Below are 9604 nucleotides of genomic sequence, written 5' to 3'. Positions count from 1 at the left end.
CGGTGATAAAGTTTTTAGAAATTCATTCTCAGCCTGCTGTAGTTCTCAACCCTACGACAAACGATTACAAATATGCTGTGGTGGAAAAATATTCGGTAAATCTGGCTTTACCTCAGGCTGTTGTGGTTCACGATCCTACGACTCAAGAAGACAATTTTGTTGTGACGGTGAAGTGGTTGGTAGATCGGTTCCAGCATTGGCCTGTTGTGGATCTCAGTCCTACGACAAAAGATTCCGAATGTGCTGTGCCGATAAAATAGTCGGTAAATCTGGCTTAACCTCAGCCTGTTGTGGATCTCAGTCCTACGACACAATAGGCCGTATGTGTTGCGCCGGTAAAATACTGAGTAAATCTGGCTCAACCTCAGCTTGCTGCGGTTCACAATCCTACGACAAAATATTCCAATGGTGTTGTGCCGGTAAAATAGCCAATAAACTGCGATCACACTCAGCCTGTTGCGGCTCCCGCTCCTACGACAAATTAACCGGGATGTGTTGTGCTGGTCAAATAGTTCGTAAATCGCGTTTTATCTCAGCTTGCTGTGGCTCACAATCCTATGACGCGAGAAGCCGATTGTGCTGTGCCGGCAAAATAGTCAGTAAATCGAGTCCATATTCAGCTTGTTGTGGATATCAAACCTACAACAAAAGATCCCGAATGTGTTGTGCCGGGCAAATAGTTGGTAAACCGAGCGCACTCTCCACCTGTTGTGGCTCAAAATCCTTCGACAAAAGATTCAAAATGTGCTGTGATGGTGAAGTCCAAGCTAAGTCGGGTGCGAGCCTCGCTTGCTGTGGATCTCGCAGCTTTGACAGAAGATTCCACAAATGTTGTCATGTTCAGGTGCAGTCGCGTTGTTAATCGAGAACATGAGCGGTCGCTTAGTTAATTAAGAACGTGACTGATTTCAACCACTGACCGATGCTGGCATCTCCCGGCGCACGTGATTTTTCTTTTTCTTTTTGTGATCGATTGAAGCAAAAGCTGTGATTTATATTCCTTAAAGTTTAATTTTCACCTTCAAAAAATGATTTCTAGCCAGTAAATTTAAGTCAGTATAGTTATTGGAAGTCCTTTATTCTAAAATCTCTCTTTTTTTAAACTGTCAATGTTATTGCTTCTTGGAAGAACGCAAGTGTATGGTTATCAATCCACACGAGGCTTAATAAATGCGTTGGATAAAACTCTAGAAGTTGAGTGTCTCATCCTTTCTTACTTTAATATTGTATGAAATCGTATTTTCAAATACAAATCTAACAAACATCGTCCCTTAAAGCGACTTGATCGATTCCTTAGTATTGGATAGCCTTAACTGGTTGGCTTATAGCCCAGCCGAGACCGAACTGACACATCCAAGATTGGAATTCAATGGCAACAGTGAGAGGTTGCCTTGCAGATAATAAAAAGATTGGGGTCCCGCCCAATCGTATCAAGAGTTTCAAAGACACCCTATATCATTATTTGTCATTCATCATGGTGAAAACTTGCGTATTACGGTACAAAAATTGGGTGGAAACTTATGGAAGTTCTTTTGGTAGACGAGTAACATGAATTACGAATCAAACCTGCATTAAGCGGTCACCCTGTTTTTAGCGGTCATTTGTTAAAGTCCCGAACCTTTTACCCTTAGGATGCATTCTCCCCTAAAAACAGTAAAAAAAAACGGTCCGCGATGCATTTCGGTTCGAAAATTTAGATTTCTTTCAAACTTTGCCCGTGAATCTGTCTTAGTCTAAAAGTCATCAAAACTACCCTGATTTGTTTTTAAAAATTTTCAGAATGATATTTTTTCTAGCGAAAATCACTTCAGCGCTCCAAGGGTCGTTATATCAAAAATGTATATCGCGCTTTGCCTTCTCCGAAAAACCGAAAAGTTCAAAATATGCCTTAATGGCTGTTGTCTCCCCCGTATAAAAGTGAAATATGCACCTACAGTTAACTACGAGCAGTGTTCATCTTATCATGTATTTTAAACCTGTAAACTTGCAATAAACTGCTATGATAAACTATAAACAAGGAACATAGCTTCTATTCCTTTTTTCATGGGATCATCTGAAATTCCTAAAGAGTAACAACGCCGTCACATATTCAAGGAAGGTGCGAGCTTTTTTCTTTGCTTTCAGCGGTTTAAAAGAAAGGGCTGTTAAAACAAATGTAGGAGATGCTTCTTTGCAGAACGAATAAATGGCTGTGAACATGACCCAAAGAAGTGAAGTGCGAGGTACGTCGATCCTTGAAAGTTAAGTTTCATCTCAAGCTAAGTTTCTTTTCTCTTTCATCCTCTTTCATAGTTTTTCGTTCAAATAGAGGATTTTTGTTCGATCTTTTATTTGAAATCTTGTTTACATAAGAAACGGCGAGTACAACAGGGACTTCAGATTATAATAGATTATCATAGAGCTGGGATACATTGAAAGGTGTATAATAATTAATAATTAATAATAATAATTATTAGTAATTCTCTAAGGTGGAGGTCACCCGGGTGTATAAATGGGTACTGGCAAATTTAATACTGGGGGGTAACCCTGCGATGGACTGGCATCCCATCCAGGGCGGGGGGAGGGGGAGTAGAAATACTCCTAGTCGCATCATGCTACAGAAAACGGAGTTAAGCACCGGCCTAGCCTGATGGACCACTGGCTCGTAAACAGACTTTACCAAGGTAGAGGTGAATAGTGGTGCTTCACGACTTGGTAAATGTCCATCACACACATTCACCGATACTGAGGTGGATCATTGTTTTAGTATATACCACACAGATACCAAAAAAATCGTTTATTTCTTTCAATATATATATATCAAAAATGGTCGGAAATTAAACTCTTGACGCGTGGTTTTGTCTCTTCGGTTGCTTGGAGATGAATATAGTACCTGTATTCATTTACGAAATAGCCAATCAGCGCGCGTGAAAAGCACTATTCTCATAAGTGGTACATACTAATCACATTTATTATATCGTTGAGTACACACTGGCTACGGTTGCAAGTTATTTCGACGGCCGTATTTCACTGAACAACCTATTAAAGCTTGTTTGAATTGAAATAATCCCATTCTATTTGAAACCAAAGATTTAATAATTATTTTACTAACTTCGAATACTTGGTCTGTATCCTATATTACAGAATCATGCTTTTTCCGCTGGGATGTATGGCCCATGCGTTTCACACCTTAAATTCGATCGGAAAAAAACGAGGTACAGAACGAGAACTCGATCAGAAAGAGATACACAAAAATAAGACTTCAAATTACAGCAGATTATCCTACAGCTGCCATATTGTGAAAGCTGTAGAATAATCGAATCAGCATTAGAATCGAGACTGACCTAGGCAACATCTACGGAAATTTGCATTGTATCCTTGCGAGCCTCAACATTTGAAACTGCTACCATATTTTCTCACCACTTTTCCAAAGCAGCACATCTCAGTGTTTGCTTGGTATCCTTGCCTGCCACAACATATGGAGCTGCTGCCATATTTCCTCACAACTGTACCAGCGCAGCACATCTGAGTGTTTGCTTGGTATCCTTGCCTGCCACAACATCTGGAGCTGCTGCCATATTTTCTGACAACTGTACCATCGCAGCACATCTGAGTGTTTGCTTGGTATCTTTGCCTGCCACAACATATGGAGCTGCTGCCATATTTCCTCACAACTGTACCAGCGCAGCACATCTGAGTGTTTGGTTGGTATCCTCGCCTGCCACAACATCTGGAGCTGCTGCCATATTTCCTCACAACTGTACCAGCGCAGCACATCTGAGTGTTTGCTTGGTATCTTTGCCTGCCACAACATCTGGAACTGCTGCCATATTTCCCCACAACTGTACCAGCGCAGCACATCTGAGTGTTTGCTTGGTATCCTCGCCTGCCACAACATCTGGAGCTGCTGCCATATTTCCTCACAACTGTACCAGCGCAGCACATCTGAGTGTTTGCTTGGTATCCTTGCCTGCCACAACATCTGGAGCTGCTGCCATATTTCCTCACAACTGTACCAGCGCAGCACATCTGAGTGTTTGCTTGGTATCCTTGCCTGCCACAACATCTGGAGCTGCTGCCATATTTCCTCACAACTGTACCAGCGCAGCACATCTGAGTGTTTGCTTGGTATCCTTGCCTGCCACAACATGTGGAGCTGCTGCCATATTTCCTCACAACTGTACCAGCGCAGCACATCTGAGTGTTTGGTTGGTATCCTTGCCTGCCACAACATCTGGAGCTGCTGCCATATTTCCTCACAACTGTACCAGCGCAGCACATCTGAGTGTTTGCTTGGTATCCTAGCCTGCCACAACATCTGGAGCTGCTGCCATATTTTCTCACAACTGCACCAGCGCAGCAAATCTGGATGTTTGGTTGGTATCCTTGCCTGCCACAACATCTAGAGCTGCTGCCATATTTCCTCACAACTGTACCAGCGCAGCACATCTGAGTGTTTGCTTGGTATCCTTGCCTGCCACAACATCTGGAGCTGCTGCCATATTTCCTCACAACTGTACCAGCGCAGCACATCTGAGTTTTTGCTTGGTATCTTTGCCTGCCACAACATCTGGAGCTGCTGCCATATTTCCTCACAACTATACCAGCGCAGCACATCTGATAGGTTGTATCGTATCCTTGTGAACCGCAACGAAATATACTGCGACTTGTACGCATCTTTGATATTCCATTGCCTGAGGGAAAATATAAACACCTTATTTGATGGTTTAACATGTACATATAATACTTGGGGATATTTTGCGAGTTTATTAATAAGTGTTAACGTGCGATGAACAAATTTTAGTTCGCGAAATATTTCACACGGCCATATGTATCTCAGCATCTTATCGATTTTCCAAGGCGTACGTGACAAACAATAACAAAACGAAACGAAACCATACGAAACCATAAAAAGTGTTTTTGTGATTAGCAAAAAGAAAAAAAAATGATGCGCGGTTGTTTTGTAGCTTTTCGTCCGTATATAACCCTGTTTCCAGTATAATTACGTAGTATTTTCTGTTGTTTCCGGTGCTCTACCATTGCAAAATGGGGTAGAAGTGGAATAGTTGCAACCAATATACGGTTAACTCCGTTTAGCCTTCAAGAGGAAAGATATAAAAGCATTGACAAGTCACTGACTTGAATACTACTCTATATGATACCGCTTCCGTTTTCTCATACTCGGAGACCCAGGGGCTGTGAGTCGATTTCAAGTTAAGGGCAGAAGAGCCCCTGGGTCTCCGACGATTCCGTTTTCTGAAAGACAGGGAACTTTAAAGAAATCTGTCTATCATATGACCCGTCCATTCCCGCTCACGCAATCCTATAGAAAAGCGCAATGAAAAATTTGTTCGTCCCGTTTTCACATCAGACGATTTGTCCGTCCAGACGATTTGTCCGTCCTATAGTGTGAAAACGGCCATTCTTCTCTCTTGGTTTGGCTCAAACGTTGGTGGCGTTCTTTGCTGTTATCGTTCCGCAGTCACGGAAATAATTATTGCTGTCCAAACATTCAGTTGGTGTGAAGTCAGTCATAATTACCAACTGCTCGATCTTTCCTCATGTCCAAATTTAAAATATTGAAAATCAGTTTTTATGGGGACTGCTTTTTGTCATTATGTAAGTTTTTCTATGAAAGAATTTAAAATAAGAACGAGAAGAGTTGAGTAGCTCTTTGATAAAACACGAGAGCGGCTTTACCTTCACTCGACCCTTCCGGCATCTCGTCTTCGTCGACATCTTCACCTCCTTCGATAAACATTTCACCTTCTTCAACATCTTGGAAAGCTCCAGGTTCTTTTTCAACGGCTCTTTCTCCAGCTGGCGTCTCGTCCAATCCTTGCGACAAAGCACTGGCAATACAGACGAGGAATACTACTAACTTGAACATGGTGTACTGTAGAGATGTCACATCTGTAACATCGGATATCTGTACCAGATTTGATTCACTTCTTATTATACCATCATGCTGTTTATTTAGCATACGTGATCAACCAGATGGATATTACTGAATCGTGATCAACACGTTTTAGTTAAAAAGGAACAAACGCTGAAACGACGTCAGTTTACACGTAGTAAACCCAAAATAGGAAGTTATTAAACAGGAAGTGAAAATCAACTAAGCGGCTTTGTTTGTTTGGCTGTGTGTCAAACATCATTTGTGAGGTGCGCTCAAACCGGAGCCAAACAGCCACCTCTTGTGCTAAACGCAATTTGTTTTTATATTAAAAGCTTGCGCTGAAATAACCCACATTTGCCGTAAAACTCTTGAACAAAAACTCATCTTTCAAACCGGCTGTCTAAATCCCACAGTTATCAACGAACGCTTTTCATTCCACTAATTTATTCGTGTTTTTCTCGTTGCCATGTTCCCACCAATAACGTAGCTCCTTTTTCTGCCTTTAAAAGCACACACTACCCACAATTCCTCTATTTGCTCCGACGAAGGGCTAACGCTCGAAACGTTAGCTTTTATAATCGTAACGGTGGCCAATTTACCATTTCAACTTTGTTGATATATTCAAATTATTTCGTTACCCCCACGGACGCAGCCCCAAACAGTTTCTTTAGAAACTATCAGCCTTTACACATTTGTGTAGCCGTGTTTAAGGATGAGTACAGGAGATCTTAAGCGGTGTCGAGAAGACAAAGAAGCTTGCGTGACGCGAGCATACTTAGGCATGCGCTCTTCGCCAAATGACGTGCATGGATCATCACGCACTAAAGTGCCAGTGTTTTGGTTGCAAAGTCTCATTTAGAGAATTATTCTCCTCGGTGTTATCAAGGATACGATATTGAAAAGTTACCCCTCGTGAAAAACTAGATTTCATTTAACTACTGCAAGCTGTTTTGAACCCGTCTATATTTTCTAAATGCAAGATTTCTTAGAAAACAAATGCTATCCTGTTTATTTGCCGAGGGCGATAACCAGTAGAGTACCTAAACCTCAGAAACGTGCTCAACACTTCTTGGTTTCACAAGAACTTAAACTGATAAGTTTAAGTTATACGTTTTAACCTGACATCAGTTTAGCTTTGGATTATGTTGAATTAAAAGGAGCCAAGTACGCACCAGGAAATTTTGCACTGTACCGAGTGGTAAATAATATCTCTCAGTCATAACCTAAATGAGCCCAAACCCTTCAGCATTCAAGTATAGAGAAAAGAAAGCTTTTTGTTTCTTCCTTTATTAGATATCGTGTTTACATCAGTGACGGAGATGCAAGCAAAGTAAAGTAATCCAAGATTACAATAGATCATCAAAGGGTTGCGATACTAGCAAAGCTGTAAAAATTTTCGACTGAATCTCGTCAGCAACACGCACGTCGTGAGAAGCATATATTTACGGAAACTACCAATATTAGTCAAACCTGACGGCTAAATACAGATTCCACAGAGTAGGAGCGGTCAGTAGAGATTAAAAATTACACTACTTTTTAAAGAGGAAAAATTTTCGGGACATGGACAACCGATCGCTCAATACAGGATGACCACTTAATACAGTGCCGTTTAATACAGGTTTGACTGTATATTTTCTTTTCTTTAATCAAGGATAATTCCACTTTGTTTTGAGATTCAACTAACTTCATTAATTTCCCTTTGCGCTCGCTTTTGAAGATATATGCTACTTGCTTGTTCACGTTTCGTCCATCTCAGGTGGCTTTAATTAGCATCGGGATCGAACCTGACCTGCGCAACATCTACGGAATCTTGCATCGTATCCCTGCTTTCCACAACAACTGGGACTTATTCCAGATTTGTAAACAATGTTACCAGCACAGCACATTCGAAATCTTGTGTCATACCCGCGCGTCCCACAACAGCTGAGACTGATGCCAGATTTGGAGACTATTGTACCAGCACAGCACATCCGAAATCTTGCGTCATACCCGCGCGTCCCACAACAGCTGGGACTGATGCCAGATTTGGAGACTATTGTACCAGCACAGCACATCCGAAATCTTGCGTCATAGCCGCGCGTCCCACAACAGCTGGGACTGATGCCAGATTTGGAGACTACTGTACCAGCACAGCACATCCGAAATCGCGGATTGTAGGTATATCGACCACAGCGGTATGTATAGCGACGTGCACGGTTCTTTGAAGTTCCGTTACCTAGGGGAAAAGAAAAGAATCAACAGAGATAATTTATTTAGTAAAACGCAAACTGAGTAAACAGAACTATTCATGCTTTCATGAGGTGAAAGCGATGTCAAGTAACTGACCAGAATAAATCTATATTGCGGGCTCCTTAAACTTGCGTGTTTCTACACACAAATTTTCTAGGAAGTTATTCATCGTCCTACTACTTTATTTCATACGCACTTCTTAAGAAGAGGGAAAAGCGAAACAGATAGAGTAGCGTGGCGCGTGCAGCCGACCGGCTGAACAGGTTTTTTCTTTTTAACTGTTCAATATCGCAGGATATTTGTACTCGATTCGCACGTTATTTGTACTCTTCTTTGTGAAGTTGGATAATAATACCACATATGATAACGTTATCTAACAGTCTAGTAACTTTTAACGATTCTATTTGTTTCCACTCAGATCAGCAGCTATATATAATTGACAAGTGAAAATCTCAGCTATGTATCCTCCCACAAACACACCATGCGTATTTCTTTCTTTTTTCAATCCTTACGAATCAAGCACTTTCAAACGAATAAAATCTCAGAGTGCTTTTAGTTACGCTGTTTTAAGTGTAAGATTACGTTCCAAACAGGAAGCTGAGGATGCCTTTTGTTTCAAATTGTGAGTGGGGTTCTGCCATCATGTTAAGAATGATTGGAATACAACGGTCACGATTAACTACCCTATTCCTCCTCAATTGTCTGTAAATATACAAGTACAATCTACGAGGTCAAAATCCTTGGTGATCGCTACTCATCGATATGCAAGTTCACTATAACTGTAAATCACTGGTCGAGAGCCCGTGACAGTGAGGCTATCGATCCGATTTCGTAACGTGTAACGCAACGCTCACCAATTCAAGCCAATGTCGGAGAAAAAAATTTCTCTCGTAAAAACCATCGCAAATTTCCGATTCCGAAAGAGACAGTGACGAATTTCCAAGTTTTAAAACCAAATTTTAAGGGTGCGCCTCGTGGTTCCACTTTGGTGTTGAAAATTGATCAACCTTTTCTTTCATCAAAAAGGTTATGGACAATGGAAAATTGGGGTCAGTTTGGTAAGTCGAGCTGGGACATTTTTGTTCCTGAGGGGAAAATAAGAAGTAGCTCTAGATCTAACACGACATCGGATTTACCTTCATTCGATCCTTCTGGCATCTCGACTTCGTTAACTTCCTCATCTCCTTTAATAAACATTCCACCTTCTTCATCTTTTTGGAATATTCCAGCTTCTTGTTTAACGGTCCTTCCTTCCGCTGCCGTCTTGTCCAACTCTTGTGACAGAGCACTGAATACACATACGAAAAACACTACTAACTTAAACATGGTGTAATGTAAAGACGTTGCTTCCTTTAAATCTGTAGCAAATGTGATCTGAAATAGGCTTCTATGTTTTTCTTTTTATACCGGTATGCTGATTAAGCATAGGGTGTCATTTAGCATCATAATGAAACGCACTTAAACCGGAACGGAAAATCATTTGATGTTTGTGAGAAT

General features: G+C 41.2%; 3 protein-coding genes across 3 annotated transcripts in view; 1 reads left to right on the top strand and 2 right to left on the bottom strand.

The window, feature by feature from the left end:
* Nucleotides 1-1193, top strand: part of LOC111323562 (uncharacterized) — a 1342-nt gene extending 149 nt beyond the window's left edge. The window contains exon 1 of the mRNA XM_022926942.2: nt 1-1193. This exon is cut by the window's left edge and continues 149 nt beyond it. Coding sequence (XP_022782677.2) covers nt 1-862 — 862 coding nt within the window. The 3' untranslated portion in view covers nt 863-1193.
* A 1568-nt stretch (nt 1194-2761) lies between these two features.
* LOC148719373 (uncharacterized) lies at nt 2762-6043 on the bottom strand. Its single transcript, XM_088740698.1, has 2 exons — nt 5680-6043; nt 2762-4673 (listed from the first exon to the last, which is right to left on the bottom strand). The coding sequence occupies exons 1-2, from the start codon at nt 5960-5962 to the stop codon at nt 3367-3369; spliced, it is 1590 nt and encodes a 529-aa protein (XP_088596824.1). The 5' UTR covers nt 5963-6043; the 3' UTR covers nt 2762-3366.
* Nucleotides 6044-7147: 1104 nt separating this feature from the next.
* On the bottom strand, nt 7148-9604 carry LOC111323563 (uncharacterized). The gene is made up of 2 exons (XM_088740700.1): nt 9244-9604; nt 7148-8093 (listed from the first exon to the last, which is right to left on the bottom strand). The coding sequence occupies exons 1-2, from the start codon at nt 9431-9433 to the stop codon at nt 7645-7647; spliced, it is 639 nt and encodes a 212-aa protein (XP_088596826.1). The 5' UTR covers nt 9434-9604; the 3' UTR covers nt 7148-7644.

This window comes from Stylophora pistillata, chromosome 12, assembly GCF_964205215.1.
Source record: "Stylophora pistillata chromosome 12, jaStyPist1.2, whole genome shotgun sequence".
Taxonomy (NCBI): Eukaryota; Metazoa; Cnidaria; class Anthozoa; order Scleractinia; family Pocilloporidae; genus Stylophora; species Stylophora pistillata.
This window is presented reverse-complemented; position numbering and strand designations above follow the sequence as displayed.

What these genes read in the sequence shown, in the direction of transcription:
- LOC148719373 (XM_088740698.1), bottom strand. Translation starts at nt 5,962, where the DNA reads ATGCTAAATAAACAGCATGATGGTATAATAAGAAGTGAATCAAATCTG. An exon ending in GCCGGAAGGGTCGAGTGAAG is followed by an intron (nt 4,674 to 5,679) that starts GTAAAGCCGCTC and finishes ATTTTCCCTCAG; the next exon opens with GCAATGGAATATCAAAGATG.
- LOC111323563 (XM_088740700.1), bottom strand. Translation starts at nt 9,433, where the DNA reads ATGTTTAAGTTAGTAGTGTTTTTCGTATGTGTATTCAGTGCTCTGTCA. An exon ending in GCCAGAAGGATCGAATGAAG is followed by an intron (nt 8,094 to 9,243) that starts GTAAATCCGATG and finishes CTTTTCCCCTAG; the next exon opens with GTAACGGAACTTCAAAGAAC.